General features: G+C 31.4%; 1 protein-coding gene across 5 annotated transcripts in view; it reads left to right on the top strand.

Annotated features, from left to right (window-relative positions):
• The window catches only part of LOC114325338 (GPI ethanolamine phosphate transferase 1-like), a 229856-nt gene that overhangs the window by 205873 nt on the left and 2452 nt on the right, over positions 1-21531 (top strand). For 4 of the 5 annotated variants that reach the window (XM_050642697.1, XM_050642700.1, XM_028273394.2 and 1 more), the window contains exons 3-6: positions 1091-1229; positions 8959-9258; positions 16313-16463; positions 17729-17892. In XM_050642697.1, the coding sequence (XP_050498654.1) occupies positions 1091-1229; positions 8959-9258; positions 16313-16463; positions 17729-17892 (754 nt within the window). The remainder of the gene's footprint in view (positions 1-1090; positions 1230-8958; positions 9259-16312; positions 16464-17728; positions 17893-21531) is intronic. The other variant, XM_028273396.2, reaches the window with a different exon arrangement.

Raw genomic sequence — 21531 nt, 5'->3', positions numbered from 1 at the left:
AAACATTTTTTTAGCTGGTAATTTTCGGTTTTTGTATTACATTTTTGTTATCTTTCTTAATTTTCTCAAAAAGAAATAGTTTAATTCATTTCTAAAGTAAAGTAATTTAGTGGATTTTAAAGACTACATCCTGAGATTTAAAAGAACACCTATAAAACTGTAATAGATCTGTTGAAAAATAAGTAATACCGTCTTTAAGTGGTGGTAATTATGTAAAACTGTTTTTCGTACTGTTTTTCGTCTGTTTTTCGTATCATTTAAAATAAATTTTTGAGATTTTTTTTTTGAATGAAACATCGTTTAGTAAGATGATTGTAAGGTAAGTTGTGCAAAATTGAGAGTTTTGTAAGAAAAATTGTATTAGTTACACATTTTTAAATCATTTTGAAACAAAATTCACGTAAGTCTTATTTTCAGCCCACACCGTACTTATGCCCATACATTTTGTTTCTTTTTATTATAACTCTAAGATAGCTTAATTATTCTTCTTTCATATTCAATTTGTAAAATTTCATTTGATCGATTAGTTAAAGAATTACATTAAAATAACTCAACCGTGCACTTCGCCTTACGCTAGTTTACAGTGCGCCAATGTTTGTCAGAAGGGTGACTTTAGCGTTATAAATAAAAAATTATAGAAGCTACAGATTTAATTTTAGAAAAATCTTTATATAAGGTTTTTTTTTGTAAAATTTTCTGAATTTTTTAATGGTCAAGTCAGTTTTTTTCAAAAATTTATATTTTCGGAGTTATTTAAAAAAACATCTATTTTCGCAGTTCATTTGTTTAATAAAAAATTAAGCACCCACTTCTCGAGTAGAACTTTTTGATATGTTGTTTATTAAACATTTCTTAATAAAATTACAAAAAGTCCTATCTTGTTTGATTTTTTCCTAAGTGAAAATCTATATGCACTCCCCTATTAATCATTCGTAATAGTCTCCAGGCTTCTGTCGATTGGGTGCCACCTAATTTGCTTTCTACCTCAGCACACTTCCTAGACTCTAGACCACATTTCATTCTTGCATAATAAGCACATCATTAATTGTTTAGGAAATATATTTTACTGTTAAAGCCTTTACTATTTTAGGACCAATTTGCCCAAAGAATTGATGCAATTAGAAGACTTTCCATTTTCAAAACCAGACTATTCTTATGTGTCGCAACCTCAGGTTCTGGAATATATTAACGATTATGCAAATCATTTTAACTTATTATCTCATGTTCAGGTTTGTATATCTATATTTTTTACAATAATGCCTTCACTTTTGTACTTTATTGAACTCTAGACTTAAAATTAAAATAAACAATATGAGACTTAAAACACCTGGGGACAGGTGTTTTAAGGGACAGGTAAAAAAAAACAATATGAGACTTAAAACACCTGGGGACAGCGATATGATAATACAGGGAAAGATAAGAGGAGGAAGGAGTATAGGAAGAAGGAGAGTATCATGGTTGAAGAATATAAGGGACTGGAAATGCAGTTGTATGGAACTCTTCAGAGCAGTGGTAGATACAGGGCCCCCGTAAGAACTACTGGCGCCTGTGTGCAAAAAAGGATTTTGGCGCCCCTTAAGGGATTTTAATAATGTTTTTTTATTTATTTTTTTGAAGGTAGGTAAGTAGGAGCTTGAAGTAAAGCAAAATAGGAACAAATAACACTATTGCAACACCATAGCAAACCTTTATTGAATACCTTTTGAAGGGGCTTTATTGAATCCATTCTGCTGGAACATCTTGTCACACTGAGAGGGTTTAAACTTAACCCGAGAACATTTTTTCTCACAACATCTACCTTTTTGTGGATGACGAACCCAGAGTAACGCGATTTTCAAATTTTGTCCATTTTGACGGGGACGTATCGTCGCCTCCGTTAGCGAAATTATTCCGATTCGATTCTTTGCACAAACTTACTAAAAAAGAGGTCCTTATATCAAATCCACAGGGTGCAAAATTGTTTAAACAATTTTTTTAAACAAATTCACAAAAACGAAATTTATATTTCGAACAAATTTTTTTTAGATAACTTGGGTCATTCTGAGTAAAAAAGGTCCCATGTTTTATGGGACCTTCGTGTCATGTTTCTCTAAAATTGATTGTTGTCGAGTTACACGCGATTTAAGATTTGAAAAATGCGAAAATGGCCATGACATTTTTGTGAATTTGTTAAAAAAATTGTTTAAACAATTTTTGGACCAAGGTACCGCCTGGAACCCTGTGGAGTTGTTATAAGGACCTGTTTTTGATTAAGTTTTTGCAAAAATTCCAATCGAAATAATTTCTCTAACGTGGCAACGATACAGCCTGGACTATAGCGCTAATTGTTAATAATTAAAAACAACAGCTTTGTTATAAAATAATGACAAAAATTTTTTTCAGGATCTTGAAGGAGGGGTTTTAAACTTTGATTTGGTCACTTTTTGACGTTGACTGAAAATGGCCATTTTCGCATTTTTTAAATTTGTAATCGCGTATAACTCGACAATAATCAATTTTAGTGAAAAATAACAAGAAACCTTTTTTACCCAGAATAACCCAAGCGATCCAAAAAAAAATTGTTCGAAATGAAAAAATTATTTTTGTGAATTTGTTTTAAAAAAATTGTTTTAACAATTTTTCGACAACGGCACCGCCTGGCTCTTTGTGGATTTGTTATAAGGACCTCTTTTTTAGTAAGTTTGTGTAAAAAAATCGAGTCGAAATAATTTCGCTAACGGGGGAGACGATAGAGCGCGCTCTAATTAGTTATTTGATAGGTATGTGATTTTCAAATCTTGTCGATTCATCATTTGAGCGCCACACAATCGTTCGATCGATGAGATAGAATTACCGCCCACACACGATTGCTCAATCAGTGTACAATTTGGAATTTTTCCACTAAATCAAGGCATAGTTAGGTATTTCTTATCTACAGTTTTGTCTACGGAATGGGTGTTTGTTATTTTTATAGCGGGATTTTTTATTTTATATCTATAGAAAGACTAATAATGCCATCCAAACAATATAAAACTAAACTATTTAATTTCTCAACATCTTAAAATCAATTTTTGCTTCTTGATTTTTTTTTGTAAATATTTTTGCAATTTTTGACCCTTGGTTTTGGCGCCCCTAAAGGATGCCGCCCGTGTGCAGTGCACACTTTGCACATATGGAAGCGGGGGCCCTGGGTAGATAGAGTAAATACAGTGATAGTCCAGAGAAATAAGGATTTTCTCGGGACACTCAAAAATCCAGGTAGCTGACTACTTTTTTAGTTATTATAGACCTATAGGAAGAAAACCACCCCATTCAAAAGCTAAACAGTTGACATAAAACAACAAAATTTAATTTTTTAGAACATTGAAAAACCTTCAAAATGCCGATTTTTAAAAGTTAAAAAGTTAATTTGTTGCTACGCAAACTGCAAAATAAGTAAAAATTGTTATTTGTTAATAACTTTAATGTTAAAACTTTAGTGTTTCACCCAAAGTTGGATATTGGGGTACATAAACCCTGAAAATTTAAGACCGATCCATTAATTAGTTTAAGAGTTATTCTATTTGTTTATCCCAGAGACCTTTATTTTACAATAACATAAGACAGAAAATAATGAAGATAGGGCAATTCTGAGTATGCCAATTGAAAGCAGAAGAGTGATACATAGTATGAAAATGTATTAAAAAAGTTAAAAAAATTAATTTTTATAGTCAAAAATCCTAATGCCAAATTTTTGAAATTTTGTAGTTTATAAACATTTAGAATAACTTTAAAAATGCCCGTAGAAACAATATTTTTATATATTCGAAAAGTTAATATCTTAACCAGAATTTTCAAATAAAAAAATTTGGGTTCATTTGGTAAAAAGTTAGCCATGTATTTTTTTATTCACAGCTAATTTGTTTATCTCATTAATGCCATTTTAAAGAATGGGATTTGTATTTTTTCTTAAAAAATTTGCACAAACATTGTACCTTCACAGCACCCTCTACGATTTTTTAAAAATGTAGTTCAAACGATTACTAGGGGGAACCTACAAATACACCGAGTTAAAATACCGAAAAAGCAATTTCAAACTAATACAATTTTCTGTATCTCCTGATCAACTCAATGGATTTTGATCTTTCTTTTTTTAATTTGTATGTAATTTCTACGTACATTACAAATATGCAATTTGTTTATAAATCTATTAATTAATAAACGGTCTAATTTGTTTAACCAATTCTTGAAAAAATATTTTTTTTACAAAAATCGTATTTTTTTAATCGTAGTATCAATAATGATCATAGAAAAAGTTAAAGTACACTTTAATAAATAAATTATTTTTATTAGATAACTATTTATATATTTATTAAAGTATACCTTAGCTTTTTCTATGATTAATAATGATAGTATGATTAAAGTCATGGATTTTTGGGAAAAAATTATTTTTTCAAAAATTAGACTGTTAAACTAGACTGTTAGACTATAAAATATTTTTGTAGCTCATAAAAAAAAACAAAGAGATTCGTTTCGTCATAAATCTTCTAGTTATAATACAAAAAGGGGTATGGAGGTGAGAAGAGTTTGTTTTTTTTGATGCATGCTCAAATCGGTGTATTCAACTTGAAATAACAGAGAAACAGCCGATTTTAGGTGTATAATGATACTAATAATTTTTGTAGTGCTTGAAAAGACCTTTAAAATGACCAATATTAAATGTCGATTACATTCAAAGTAAGCGAGGTATGCTGTAAAAATCTTGATGACTAATGTATTTTAAGAAAAAATGAGAAGTGTATTTAACCTCTCATCCACTTCGCATCGTTTTCCTTCTACAATACCTTTTATTTTAGTATTATTTCTATGTCCAAAAAAGTTGGACTGATTAAAATAAATGGTTTTTGAAAGAAATAAGATCAAATAGTAAAGCGCATTTTTAAATGTTCTTAAAAATCTTCCTTTTTCTCCATGTAACTCGAAAATGATAAGAGATACGAAAAAAAGATAGCAATTTAGTTTTTATATTTTATTACTGTATCTCTTATCATTTTCAAGTTACATGGAGAAAAAAGAAGATTTTTAAGAAAATTTAAAAATGCGCTCTATAATTTGATCTTATTTTTTTTTTCAAAACCCATTCATTTTAAACACGTCCAACTTTTTGAGCATAGAAATAACACTATAATAAAATATATGGTAGAAGGAAAACAATGTATTTATATTCTGGTGGATGGGGGTTAAAGTAACTTCTCAATTTTTCTTAACATACATTAGTTTTTAATTTTGTTTGCAGCATTATTCGCTTACTTTAAATATAATGAACCTTTAATATTACTCATTTGAAAGGTCTTTTCAAGCACTAAAAAAGGTATTGGTAGCATTATACACCTAAAATCGACCGTTTCTCTGTTATTTCAAGATGAATACACCAATTTGAGCATGTAACAAAAAACACGAATTCACAAATTAGACTGTTTATTAATTAATAAATGTCTAGACAAATTGCATATTTGTAATGCGCAGAAAAATTACATACACATTAAAAAAAGAACGATCAAAATATATTCAGTAGATCCCGAGATATAGAAAATGGTAGAAGTTTTAAGTTGCCTATTTTAGTTTTTGAACTCATGCATTTGTCGGCTCCCAGCTCCCCCTTCACTTACCACGACTAGTCACCAATTAAACTACATTTTTCAAAATTCGTGTAAAATACCAGCTTTTCTATTATGTAAAAGGATTATTTTACGGACAATATTTTTAAAGTTATTCTAATTATTCATAAACTACAAAATTTCAAAAATTTGGCATTAGGATTTTTGACTATATTAGATAATTTTTTATCTATTTTTAGTACATTTTGATAGCATTAGTTTTCTACTTTCATTTGGCATACGCAGAATTGCCCTTTCTTCATTATTCTCTGTCTTATGATATTGCAAAATAAAGGTCTCTGGGATAAACAATTAGAATAACTCTTAAACTAATTACTGGATCGGTCTCAAATTTTGAGGATTTGGTAAGTACCCTAATACCCAACTTTGAGTGAAACAGTTAAGTTCTAAGGTAGTTTTAGTAAAAGTTATTAACAAATAACGATTTTTCACTTATTTTGCAGTTTGCACAGCAACAAATTAACTGTTTAACTTTCAAAAATCGGCATTTTGAAGGTTTTTCAATTATCTAAAAAATTAAATTTTGTAAGATGAAGTAGTTTTCAATCCTAATAGCAATATTAGTAATATTTAAAAATATTAAAATATTACTAAAAAATTTTTAAATTGAAACTTATTGGTCCATTTCCTTGGTAACACATCTTGTCATTTTCAATCCTAATAGCAATATTAATAATATTTAAAAATATTAAAATATTACTGAAAGATTTTTAAATTAAAAACTTATTGGTCCATTTCCTTGGTAACAACTCCATGGCTCCTAAAATTTGCAAGCCAGATGGATGCCTTCGCTTCAGCATGTATTCAGCCTTGTATTGCGCATCACTAAAAGTTCTCTCATCAGGTGCAAAAATCCAGATATGCAAAACCATAATACGACTAGCAGTCGTATCAGAATTTAATCAAAAATGTACTTGTCAAAACCTGTGGGTTTTTCAAAAATTGGAAGACGTTTTCTTAATAGTTTCTTAATAGGAAGACGATCAGTGGTGAAATCACGAAAACGATGGAACGACAACTTACTGGAGGCACATTAAAAAAAGAGAGGCATGTCTACATAAAAAGAACAATAATCAACTACTGTGAGAGGGTCTGTCGATTATTAATATATTTTCGTTATATTAATTTATTATTATGTTCCAGATTTAGCCATACGGCTCACACTCCCTCTAAGGGGAAAATTGACTCATCCCAGATACCTACAGTATCAAAAAGATTGAGCTCTGGTGGGACTCTTTCCGTGTTATCGAGTCCTAGGTGACTTGGTATGCAGGTGTATCTCCCAAAAACTGTCGTACACATCTGGCCGTTGCGAGTACGAGTAGTACAGCTTTTTGCATGGTCTTTAGAGGAGGTTCTTCGGAACGACTCCAGTGGTAGACATAATAATAGGTATCGTCTGGGTATTTTGCATTCTCCATTGTCTTCGTATTTGAATTTGCAGATCTCTGTACTTGGCGATCTTTTCAGTAAATTTACTACGTAGATTATTGTTGTTAGGTATCGCCACATCAATTAGTGTTGTTTGTCTTGTTAATTTATTAACTAGTACAAGATCTGGTCTACTATGTGCAACTGTTTGGTCTGTGAGCACAGTGCGGTCCCAGAATAGCTTGTAGTTGCCATCCTCAAGCATACTCTCAGGGACGTACAGTGGCATAACTAACGCCAATGCAACCAATGCGGTGCATTGGGGCGCAGGCCTTAGGGGGCCCAAAAAACTGATATTCTGGAAAAATTTTAGCAAAAAAATATGTTGAAGCAAAATTCCCTGTAGCTTCCCGAAAATAAAAAATGTAAAAAAATATTCGTGTTATTTTATTCCGTTCACTCACTTCCGTTCAGTCACAACAGAATGTTGGTGACTCTTTTGTTTACTATTATCTTATCTCATCTCCTCGGCGCGACGATGCACATCTGTGTTTATGGCTTTCTCATCACAACTGCTTGTGTTTATTTATCGTTGTTAGCTACAAAGATATTCAGGTAAATATTTCTCTGGAGAAATGTCGTTGTTAGTTTCGTTGGGGGGGGGGTGGAGAATAAGTCTGGGAATAGAGGCGCACCAGGAATTACTTGCATTGGGGCGCAGGTCAGACTAGTTACGCCACTGGGGACGTATTGATAATATGGAAGATGGTCCGTTTGGAGAAGTCCCAGCTTGATAGCTATCTCTTGATGAAGAATTTTTCCCACTGCGTCATGCCGTTCCTTGTATTCAGTTGAAGCAAATGCCTGGCAGCCCCTTGTAAGATGTTGGATGGTTTCTTGGGTTTGACATCCATATCGGCATTTGTCGTTTTGGACCTGAGGGTCTTTGATGATATATTTCAGGTAATTTTTGGTTGGTATAACCTGATCCTGAATGGCCAGTAATGAACCCTCCGTTTTAGGGAGCATCTTTCCTGATGTCGTTGCGCATTTTTTCGTCTTTAGTGAGGTGGTTTATGTACATTTCTGGTTCCCTCAGTTTGATCGGTGTTGTGTCATCTACTGCACAAATAGCGCGATGTAGAGTAGATGTCTCAGCTTGCATCTGAAAATAAGTTCTTAAATTAGAAATTTCTTTATCTAATTGCTCACCTATATCCATAAGTCCTCTTCCTCCTAGATTCCGTGGTAATGTTGATCTGTCTACTGCACTTTTAGGATGGTGTTTTTGTGCCTTTGTGAGGTGTGTTCTTACTTTTCGCTAAAGATTCTCTATGTCCGTTTTTGTCCACTTAACAATGTCAAACGAATAGCTAAGCGCGGAACATGCGTAGTTGTTTAGTGGCTTAAACAAATTTCTACTGTTAAGGTGTGAACGAAACAGCTGTTTTACCCTTCGTATAAACTCAGTAGTTATCTCAGTTTTCATTTGCTTATGGTCAATTTTCCGCGCTTACTTTACTCCAAGGTATTTATACATATCGTTTTCACCCATGGCCTCGATGTTCTGCCGTTCTGGACATTTTGCATATCGAATCCTCAGGGCTGTACTTTTTCTCTGACTATATTTAAAACACGGCACTTGTCTAGTCCGAAGTGCATACTAATGTCATTTGAAAAGGATTCTACAGTTCTTAGCACTCATCTAGTTAGTTTTCCATATACAACAGATGATTAAGCTTCGCCACCACATTGTTGTTATTTTTGATGCTAAAACCTGCGTCATTGGAGTTCAATAGCGGAGAAAGTGGGTTCATAGCTAGACAGAACCACAGTGGACTTAAGGAATTTCCTTGGAACAGGCCCCGGCCGACTGCGATATTTTTAGTTACGATGTTATTTTATTTATGTTTATTTAATATTGTATTCAGTTCTGCTTTTTTATTTTCAGTTTTTTAAACATGTAATCAAAGTCACTCCCCTCGAAAGGGGGAAGTGGTCAGTGGAAATCAAGGACGTGAAATCTAAACTTAGCGAAACAAAGACATTCGATGCCATTTTTGTCTGTATTGGAAATTATTCTACTCCTTTCATACCAAAATTTCCAGGCATTGAAAACTTTCAAGGAACGATCATTCATAGCCATGATTATAGGAAACCGGATCGGTATAAAAATCGAAAAGTACTCATTGTTGGTGCGGGTCCTTCAGGAATTGATATTGGTAGAATTATTAGTAAAGTATCAGATAATGTAAGTATTATTACTGCTCTTGGCAATTAAAAAAAATAAAATATGCCACCACATTACCACATATATATACCTACCTATAATGTATTATACAAGAAAAAGGACCAAGTTAATAATAACTCATAAATTAAACGTGTACAGTATAGGAAATATTTCCAACAAAAATATATTCTACCGTCTTTGTTCCTATTCTTTTCTCTATAAACCACCCTCTTTCTTTGTATGTGAGTGTATTCTTACACTTACATAAATTGAAGCTACTTGAGAGTTTTAATCTCAAATAAGAGAAGAATTCTCTGATGTTTGGGATAAAGGGCTTAAGTCAGAATTTCACAAAAACAAGTTTTGATGCCTTTTGGACCAAAAAACTCGGCTCTTTTTATTGGTACATACATACAGTTTACAAGTCACAACAGCCCAGCAGGCATCAAACCATTATTGTTGTGAAATTCAGACTTAAGCCCTTTATCCCAAACATCAGAGAATTAAGAGTGTAGGCGCAAAATTTCGAGCCAATGCTTTTTAAATGCATTATATTTTCGAACCCTGAAAAAATTAATAAATATTTTTGAAAAGTTTAAACGCAGAATGAAAGATTACATTATTAAAAAGAGAGTGTTTACTTTGTACGCACGTTATACTTCTATTTTTATGATTTCAACGAAACAAATGTATTTTGAACATTTTAATTGTATTTTTATTTAAATATTAAACTAATTTTAATACTTAAAATAATACCAAAAATTAAAAATAACGTTAATACGTCATTTTTTATGTACTGGGGCGTCCTTGCAATTGCTTTTCTCGTGAGGAATCGTATAAACTATAAAAAACGTCATTTTTCGACAAAAAATTTATACCTACTATAATTTTTCCATGGGTTATAGCCTTTCGAGTTTCTGCTGTATTTTCGTCAAATTTAAATATTATTAAAAATGGTAAATTTTCGAAAAATAATATCGACGAACTGGAGGGTCCCAGCAATTGCTTTTCCCTTGAGAAATCGTAGAAATCTAAAAAACGTCAGATTTTCTACACAATTTTAATAGAAGTATACCTTTTAACGAGCGTACAAATAGGCTATTGATTATATTCAAAATAAGATAGCTAAAAGGAACTACAACGTTAACGGGGTTTTATTATTTCATATGGTCAATGGACATCTATATATGAAAAAACCGCGGAGTGCTACCATTTAAAGGGGTGCGTTTTTGAGAAATGGGTGAATTAGTCCCTGGGCACAGGTTACATTAGGGTGAGTTCTATGAACTTTTGGTACAAACACGTCTACATAAAATTTGTTCCTGGTTAAATTTCCTATCTACATATCACTTTTTGAAGTCAATGATACTTTTTTTACAAAAATATATTTAAAAGAAAAAGCACAAAGAAACCCAAAAGAAAGAAATTTTGTTTTTTGTCCCATAACTTTTGTCCACGAGGATAGAGGTATAGACATTGCTTTACAGAAAAAAAAAATCTACATATTTCTTCTTTAAATTGTTGTTTAGTAGAGGTCATTAGGATTTATAGTTTTTGAAATATGATTTTTCAAAGTTCGCCACTCACAGCAATGTTGGGCAATTTTCCTTGTTATTTCGCAAATATTGTTCTGTAACTTTTTTCTACGTAACTTTAGGTATATGCAATGGACACGTAATAGGAACAGAAATGAATTACCTTTAAAATGGTCTACTGTATAACGTTGTACGACTTTTTCTTTTCGAAAGAGATTATGGTTTTTCAAGGTTTTATACTTTTAACGATTTTTTTAATATAATATAAAAATAAAATATAGTATATATAATATAATATTATATTATATAATACCTAATATAAAAAAATATTATTTTTTACATTTTTTACGATTATTTTTGAAATTTCTCATTATAACTTTTTTCTTCTACATTTAGGTATATATTATATTTTATAATAAAAAAGCTTATTTTGTTTACTTTAAAATGGTGTATTACAAAAAATTCTAGGATTATTTTTGAATAAGATATTATTTTTCAAAATGTAATAAGTACTTGCAACGATTTTTGATTTTAGGATTATTTTTTAAATTTCTCATTATAATTTTTTTTCTTGTAAGTGAATATACTATATATTGCTCAATAAAGAGGGATTATTTTCTTTTCTTTAAAATGGTGTATCATCTATATTTAAATAATGGAAACCGAGTGATTCTTTGATATTTTTTTAACTGTATTATTCAAAATTATTTCTTTTACAAAAATTACATAAACATTAGTCTTAGAAAACATCACTTTAGTTAAAATTATTTAAACGTTGACATTTAAAAAATTTTCAAAACCAAATTCCATCTCTTCGTTAGCATTAGCTTCAATATCTTCCTCTGACACCTCAGTTATCTTAGAGTTCACACAATTAGTACCCATGCACATGCACCCTTTGCAGAATATTGAACAACTAATTCCTATCTTCCTACAACCGCAGTTTTTTGTACATCCTTTGGTACATTTACATGCTATTTTTTCAAGCAAAGCTTGTGGTGCAGGAGCTTTGACAGTAAATATTGGAATTAATCCATACTTTGAAGTTTGCCCGGCCGAGTCAAGTGGATCCAAAGTATTAGGTACCTCTAAAAAATAAGATTCAATCATAACACACAATCACATAAAAAAGTTGTAATGAGAAAATTAAAAAATAATCCTAAAATCAAAAATCGATGCAAGTACTTATTACATTTTGAAAAACCATATCTTATTCAAAAATAATCCTAGAATTTTTTATAATACACCGTTTTAAAGTAAACAGAATAAGCTTTCTTTTTTATTATAATATATACCTAAATGTAGAAAAAAAAAAGTTATAATGGGAAATTTAAAAAATAATCGTAAAAAATATAAAAACTCGCTAAAAGTATAAAATCTTGAAAAAGATAACCTCTTTAAAAGAAGTCGTACAACATTATACTGTAGAATATTTTAAAGGTAACTAATTTCTATTCCTCTTACATGTAGCATTGCATATGCCTAAAGTTTCGTAGAAAAAAGTTACAGAACAATATTTGCGAAATAACAAGGAAAATTGCCCAAAATTGCTGTGAGTGACAAATTTTGAAAAATCATATTTCGAAAACTGTAAATCCTAATGGCCTCTACTAAACACGATTTTAAAGAGAAAATATGTAAGTTTTTTTTCTGTGAAGCAATGTCTATACCTATATTTCCGTGGACAAAAGTTATGGGACAAAAAACAAAATTTCTTTCTTTTGGGTTTCTTTGTGCTTTTTCTTTTCAATATATTTTGTGTAAAAAAAGGTATCCTTCACTTTAAAAAGTTATATTTAGATAGGAAATTTAACCGGGAACAATTTTTATGTAGACGTGTTTGTACCAAAAGTTCATAGAACTCTCCCTAATGTAACCTGTGCCCAGGGACTAATTCACCCATTTCTCAAAAACGCACCCCTTTAAATGGTAGCACTCCGCGGTTTTTTCATATATAGAGATTCATTGACCATATGAAATAATAAAACCCCGTTAACGTTGTAGTTCCTTTCTATAGTACATAATCAATAGCCTAAAAGTACACACACATTCTTTTTTCTATATTAATAAGTCCAAAAATATATATAAAAACTATTTAAAAAGTTGTCACTTTTGTCTCTGTTCTCACAACTTTTAAAACACAACTTAACAACCATAACCATAATAATAAAAATGACAGCAACACATTCTTACACCACAACCGCCATATTGGATAATTTTTGACATGTCATTGGAATACCCAATCAGAGCAAACGTATAAAGGCCGCGTCTCACCATCAAATAATTTGATCAAACAGTTTGAGCAAACTTGACGTACTTGAGGAAGTACGTCAAAGTGACGTCACAATTGCAGTTTTTTTGAAATTCTAAAAATCTGTGCTCTCACTATCAGTCTAGTTTGATCAAATTTTTTGTATTGAGTTGTCTAACTTGTTTGTACTTTATTTAAAATTAAAATTTTTCATTATTATCCACAATGAACACTCAGGATGTGACGTCACTAACTGTCACTTTCTTGTCACTTTCAGTTTGCTCAAACCAGTTTGATCAAATTATTTGATGGTGGGACGCGGCCTTTACGTATCTGCGCGTAGCACTAACAATTTTTGATGAATTCGCGTACATTTTCATTCACTCCCAATCACGCATAAAGAAGTATAACGTCAAAAAGTTTCTTTTGAATGAGATATTTGAAACTCAAAAGCAAACTCAATTTTCTCTTCTTTTTCACCCCTGTAACTTATTAAAATAAACATTATAGAAGTTTTCAGGGACTTAAAATTTGGGCTCTCGGTAATAATGTAATCTTTCATTATGCGTTTAAATTTTTCAAAAATACTTATTAGTTTTCTCAGAATTCGAAAAAAAAATGAGTGCATTAAAAAGGCATTGGTCCGAAATTTTGCCCCTACGCTGTTGATATTCACCTCAATAGTCCTAGATTTTAACCCAACACGTGACCGGAAGTTGAACCGAAAGCTAATATTTGAAATCTGCGCCCAAGAACTTCCGGTCCATAACTTTTTAACCGGAAATGACATCAAACCAGGAATTAATATTCGAACTCTTCTTTTCAATACGCATAAATTGATATATTATGTGATGTGTATTTTTCTGCGACTTTAATGTGATACTTCCGGGAGTTCCGGGTGCAACATTTTAAGCAGAAGTGATATAAAAACCGGAAGTAAGTATATATCTGTTCTCGTACTGCTATGGCTTATACTATTTCGACGACTTTAAAACAGTACTTCCGGCTGCACCTCGAAACCCGGAAGTTCGAGGTCAAATTTCTAATCTCTAATATCATCTTTACGTTATAGGCTTTCATTTGACATCTCATTTATCATTATCCTAATAACAGATTGAGATACAGCCATAAAACAGTTTAAAGTATAAATTGGTTAAAGTATAAATTAGTCTCGTCGTGCTAGACGCATCGAATAATATATCGCTTGTAAACTAAAAGTCGAACAATTAGGAATGCACGTCATAGATTTGCCAGAGTCACGTCACAAATTGCACCGATACAAACTTAACGGCAAACAAATTTAACAAAATTTTCCTCATACAGTTGAGTCCGCGAGACTTTACCCGTGCGTCATCATTTAAAGCATACGAAATAAGTCGGAAATTTATTTCACGTAACATCAACTGACAGAAAGTGGCTACTGTTCCGATTACGGGTTTTATTTTAAAATTTGACGTTATCAAATATATAGAATGTCAAATGTAAGTTTTGCTTCAAAATTTTTGTGCAGAATTACAGCTACATTTGAAGTAGCTTAATAAATTATTTTATTATTATTGATTAATAAATAAATAAACAATTTATAAAAAAAATCAATAACATATTTTATTTTTGTTATTTTATTCACTTTGACCGAAATCTAAACACAATCATTTCTTTACGGTGTGAGTGACGTTAGCTTTGTATGTTTTAAATATTAATTGCCAAAATGATTTTTCCTTAAAATTTCAGAGCCCAATATAAAATTAGTTGTGAAAACAACTGTTTGTGTAATATAAAGAAACTTCAAAACGCAAAAATTAGACAAAAACCGCAAAAAATTCAACTGACTGACAGCCACAAAAATAAACAAAGCAGAAACGTCAAACAAATTGTGCTTAAAATATGAAAACATACCGAATCGTCTTTTTTTGTACCTATCTCTTTTCAATGCATTGAGTCTAGATGGTTCATAAAAATAACATGTGTTTTTACTTAATAACAAACGGCAGCTGGTTTGTCATGAAAGAGAATGATGCTAGATAAAAAGTTTGTGTTTTATCTCTCCAGGTATTAATGACGCACGGGTAAAGACTCGCGGACTCAACTGTATATTAGTTTTTTCGATACCGTCAAGTTTGGCAGGACAGCGCTGTTGCCAAATAAAAAACACATATTTATTTACCAAAGCTGATACAGCCTACACTCTGTCTCTTTGTCTTTAGGAGTGTGAAACATAGATAACTACCTTTACTAAAGTGTCAAACTGACATTGTCCGATAAAAGGTTATGTAAGATGTTTGTTTGTTTATTTTTTTCTTCTCCTTTTATGGTCTTTGTGAGCTGTGCCCATTTAGCCAGCAACATTTCTTAAAATTAACGCCTAATTATACCTACCATACAACAAGACCAATCAAGGATAGGGCAGGGAAAGTGAAGTTGGTGAAAAAATAAACTGTTGTTAAAAGATAAACTAAATAAAAAAATATAATTTGAAAACAATAATTTGACATTATATTTAACAATCCACGAGGAAAAAGTTTTCCTGTAGTTGGCTGTATACCATATATTACAAAAAAACGACTAAATTCCTCAATGAAAGGTATATTTGTTAAAATTCCCTAAAAAGGGCTACATCACAGAACTAGTTTTCGATCGGAGACCGATCATCATCAGTGCTGACGCGATGCTGACATGCTAACCACCAAAATATGCGGGTAAAAACCGTTTAAAATTGATCCGTCATGGAAACATAGATTAAATTAGTGAACTTAGATATGGATGTACAAAATATCCCATGTATTCTGCAGGTAAACAAGTCAATTTGGGCTCAAACGGTACCTCGAGCAGAATACAATTTAATCTATGTCTCTATGACGGATCAATTTTAAACGGTTTTTACCCGCATATTTTTGTATATTGGTGGTTAGCATGTCAGCATCGCGTCAGCACTGATGATGATCGGTTATCCGATCGAAAACTATTTCTGTGATGTAGGATGTAGCCCTTTTTAGGTAATTTTAAGATATATACCTTTTATAAAGGATTTTAGTAATTTTTTTTTATATTTAACATCCAATATTATGACAGAAGTCAGTTACCATTTACCATCTGACCAAATATAATAATGACGTCATATATAATCGTCACTACTTCTAGCCAATAAAATGATCGCTGTAATATAAATGGCATGTAAAAAATCTGACTATTCCCTATATATTTTTTCAAATTTAGAATATGGCAACAAGGGAAAATTGCGTGCATTCCTTATTGTTTGTTAAGTTAAGTTTATAAAGTATAATAATTGCAGGTATCAATTTGCCATAGAAGTCCGCCCTACGTATCACTTCCTATACCTGAAGAGCTTAAGAAAAAAATTCCTATCCAAGAGTTCCGTCAGCATTCAGTTTTATTCAGTGACGGGTCAGAAGAAAACGTAGAAGATGTCATACTGTGCACAGGTAAATATTTAATCATCAAAATCATCGCATTTCCTTAATTTCAGGCTTCATTTTGCGTTTTCCTTTCGTCTTATTTTGCATTCCTCTATTTCTAAGTTCTTCCTTTATTCATTTTCTAATTACAAATGGCCACAAAAATCTGTTTTTGTCTGATTCTGAAAATTTTGTTGCCTGATTCTTATAGTACTTTTTACACTGAATTCAAAACTTATAAAAGTTTCTTTATATCGCGCAAGGTTTTTTTGTAACAGTTAAATACAAATTATACACTTCTTAACTTCTAACCTATTTACAACTATTCGGATATGGATTTTCTTGAGTATTTTGCTTGTGGTAGGTACATATCTTTTCAGGGTCCAGCAGTAGTCAGCCAGCATTCTCGGACTCCATTTGCCTCGATATCGTTTTTCCCTACTTGGAATATCTAGATGAAAACATTCTCCATATTCATCACTAATGGCTCCGAGTTTTTGTGGGAAAAAGGTTTAAGTTGGAATCAAGGAAATGGATTTTAAGAGACATACTTTTTTTCGTAAAATTGATAATAAAATAGTTATCATAATTGTAATAAAATGATGCAGCCGTAATTTGAGAAAAATTTGCATTTTATTTTGTAATTAGAAGGATGTAATTGAATATTAAAACATAGTTTTTATTTCCAAACAACTTTTCATAATATCAATTTGTGATATTCTGAAATATAAAGGTACTTAACTCTTTAACGAAATTCATATTTTTGACATACCTCGTATAAAATTGATAAGATTTGATATCTGATCATTGAGTTTTAAATTTTAGACTATGCAGAGCATTTTATGAATAACGTTTTTCGTAAAATTGATAATAAACACGTTTCCCATATTGTTCCTAGTTACGCAGACATACTGTACCTATAAGAGCTCGAAAATTCTTTTTTCAAATTGTAATGCCATATTCTGATTCAGCATAATCAAAAACAAAATAGAAACATATTTTATCAAAGTAAAATGATGAATTCAACGATATTTTTAAAATTATTTATACGAAACAATTGTTATTGTTTAAACAATTAATAAACAATTAGCTGCTAAATATGTGAGTAGAACTTTTTTACTTTAACATGATGTATATAAACTGTCAAAAAATATTTCAGAGAAATATATGCTTGTTTGAATTTTTCCCAAAACAATGCATATTTTCGTTCTATAGACTCCCATATATTTAATCGAAAACTAAAATGTAGGAAAATATGTGAGAAATACTTTTTTATTTATTTTTTATTGTAGGTTATTTATACAACTACCCCTTTCTTTCAAACGAATGCGAAATTAAAGTGGAGAATAAATGGGTAAAATATTTATACAAACATATTATTAACATTAACCACCCAACTATGGCATTTATTGGAATTCCAACAAGAGTGTTTCCTTTTGTACTTTTTGGAATACAGGTAAGAATGTTTTGCATATGAAACTAATTGGGGACTAATTAAAGACTAATTAAGGACATGTAATGACGTGAAGAGAGGTCAAGGATATCTTATTCCGTGGCAGTAAAAACTTAAGAGATGGTTTGAGTGCCTTAGTAAAGAACTATTTAGATCAGTGGATAACAAGGTCCGCAAAACCATGTTGATTTCCAAACGTCGTAGAGTGGTTCCATATGCTGAAACGTGGTCATGAGGTAAAATAAAAAGTCCCTAATACACAGGTATAAGGATCAGACCAGATATCTTATTCATAACTCCCGGGACAAGTGAGCCATATGTGCACTACCTTATTTTGGCCGGCAGTGCAAGTCAAAAAGAACGCTTACCCAAGGCCAGCGATAACGAGCCTACAAGGGATGCACTGCAGGCGGGCGCCATTGTTTAGGGGACGTCATAATGAGCTTTTTTTCTGCTGGTGTTACACAAAATCATCATCAGTAGCTCGACAACCCTTTTTGAGTCCTGGCTTGTTCTAGGATTTTCCGCCACTCTGTTTTGTTCCTTGCTTTGTTCTTCCAGTTGGTAATCTCAAGTGTTTTCAGATCTTGTTGTTGTTCCACTTGTTCCATGTATCTAAGTTTGGGTCTTCCCTTTGACCTTCTCCCTGCTGGTGCCTGCCTCATTATATGTTTTGGTGCTACACAAAATACTAATTTAAAAAACCGAAGGGCGCCTATGCTAGTTTTGCAGGCGGGTACCTTATACCCTAGCACCGGTACTGCGCGTACCTGCATTGAAAACGCTGTAAAACGTTTTGTGGTATATCCATTTTATTGCTGTAAAGCATATTCTTCTTGTTAAATATGTATTAATGTATTAAATGTATTAATTAAGTATGTATATTAATGTAAGATAAAAGTTGACTAAATATTTGATAACAATAAATGCATAAATTTTTTTAATTAATAACAGTGAAAATTTACTTGAAATAATCAAAATTTCGTAAAAATACATTCAAAAGTACATAATTCTGCGATTAATATTTAATTAATCTCAAAATGTACAGTCAGAAAAAATAATCACATTGGTGTAACTGCCCTTAACTGCCTTTGCATTGCTGACAGTTGTTTGATTATACCTAAAAGTGTGAAATGACGCACATTAAATTATTCTGGCGATTGTTGCCTATGTATGGACGGTTGTACATAAGGAATAAGTTCCGAATATTGTACTTCAAAAAGAAAATATAGGTATTCGTAATCAGCCATTTCAAAAGTCACTTATAATAATAAAATTTTAAAAAGATATGCGCTTAAAATCAAATTTTCGAATTTATGTCGACCATATTGGATACGCCATTTTGTTTTTCAAAAAAATAATGTTAGATTTGTAATCAGCAACTTTAAACTACCAAATTTGATAAAAAAATTTGCGTTTTGATTGATATTTTTAATTTCTTGCCGCCATGTTGGATCCTCCATTTTGTTTTTCAAACAAAATAATGTCAGATTCGTAATCAACTATGCCAAAATCCCTTAAGTACGAAAGTAATTCTGAAGAGTATGAACAATATATACGCTTTTAAAGGTTCATGACCACCATTTCGGCATTTGGAACCACAGTACGTCGATAGAAGATGGCACTTAAAGAAGAAGGTTTACTAATATATGGTCAAGGGATGTTAATTTATCTTGAATATATCATTTAGTTGCATTAGTGGCAATTGTAATTTTTATGTAGCTGTTCGGACATTGCCTATAATTACCTGCTTTCCAGTTTCTCATAAAATATGTCCTTCTCCTTCTCCTCTTCTTCTTTATCTTCAGGAGCATGGATATTGATGATATTGTAGTAAAGAACTTGCCACTTATTCAGATTCTCAGAGCCGTGCGGTACATCTTTTCAATATGATGCAAGTCTTCGAAATGCCGCCCCCTAAATATTATTGAAACTTAATAGTATTTTGTATTTATTTTTATTAAATGAAAATACACAAAATGAATGAAAACTTTTATTTTAAAAACAAAACATACTTAAAATTAAATGAAATATGTATTAACATTAAATAACATTTATGAAAATTACAATTTTATCATTTTGATTTTAATTTTGGCAAAATCAAATCTGGTCAATCAGATTGGTGTAGTCTAAAGTAGCAGCTAGTGGGGACTCTATTGAAATAAGTACTAATTTTTTTAGTTTTATTTGTCTTATGGAGCTTCGTAAATAGTTTTTAATCATTTTTAGTTTTGAAAAACTTCTTTCCCCAAGTTACCGAGACAAAGAGTGTTAATAAAATTCTTAGGGCCGGTATTTTCTGCACCTCGCATGACAAAATTCCTCTAACCGAGGTTTAATCGGGACAGATAATACCGGCCCTTAGTGATACAACTATATTTGGGTATAAAGAAATTAGGTTATTTTGGCACAAATAGTTCAAAACCTCTAAAGGTTTCATGGAATATGGTATCATTTGAATGGTATTGAATGAAGATTTTCTGGTATTTTATCATCTTTCCCTTTTCCCTGTTCTTATATTTCCCTCAATTTAAAAATATCATATTTAAATTTTTAAAATTTTTATTGTGAGTTTCTAAAAGCGAAAATCGATCAATCAAAGAATTAAAGGCAATGTCTAAAATATAGATGATCTTCCTCTGTTGAGAGCTGATCCACAGATCAAATTGACGCATTTTTCTCTTGCCTCAATATTCATTTTCAGCAGGAAATTCGGAACTTATTTACAAGATTTTCTGCAATTTCATTATCAGTAATTTTCATTTGGTCATAGCCAAATTGTCAGTAAATTTTCATTTTTTCCATAGTTTCTGACGACATTTTTACACAATCGACAAATTTATAGTTCCATGTTACAACGTCTTCGAGACCGAATTTATATGAAATAATTTAAAATATCATGCCAAAGAATGCACGGTATATAAATTTATAATTTTTAATATTTTTCAGTAATCCTCGTGCTTTGACTTTAGTTTCTGAATCATTGTTGACGTCTTCTACTATTTCGAATAAGGCATTATATATTTCACAAAATTGAAATCTTAGAGGTTTCAATGCATCTTTCGACTTAACCATCTAGTAGTACTCAACGGTTTTAGTGTTAGTTGTGCAACATGTTTTTTTAAGAACTTCTCAACGCTTTGTAAAACCAGAAAAAAAGTGTACAGTTCTTGTATAATACAAAAAAAAGGTTGTTGTTTCTGTAGAAGAAGACGCTGCGTCATTTATGACTAAGGTGGCATGCACAAAGCACGTAAAACGCCCTCGGATATTTTTCAAATATTCTGTTTTGCACACCCTTTCTTATTCCTTTCATATTAACCCCGTTATCATAGCCTTTTCCTCTGAGCCGTTTTAAATCAAGAACCAATTTTTCCAAATTTGTCAAAAGAAGTTCTGTACCTTCACCGGTTAAATATTTTCGGCTGACACTTGGTCCTATTAGTCCGTTCTTTAACGGAAAAATATTGCAAAACCTCTAAATTTTAAAGAACCGTTTGGATTGACATGAAATTTGGCACACACATAGCTAACAAGTCAAAGAAAAAAAGTGATATTGTGCCGACATGTGCTTTTGCCCTGGGGGTGGTTTTCACCCCCTCTTGGGGGTGAAAAAATATTCGTCCAAAGAAAGTCAGGAAA

The sequence above is a fragment of the Diabrotica virgifera genome, chromosome 1, assembly GCF_917563875.1.
Source record: "Diabrotica virgifera virgifera chromosome 1, PGI_DIABVI_V3a".
Classification (NCBI taxonomy): domain Eukaryota; kingdom Metazoa; phylum Arthropoda; class Insecta; order Coleoptera; family Chrysomelidae; genus Diabrotica; species Diabrotica virgifera.
This window is presented reverse-complemented; position numbering and strand designations above follow the sequence as displayed.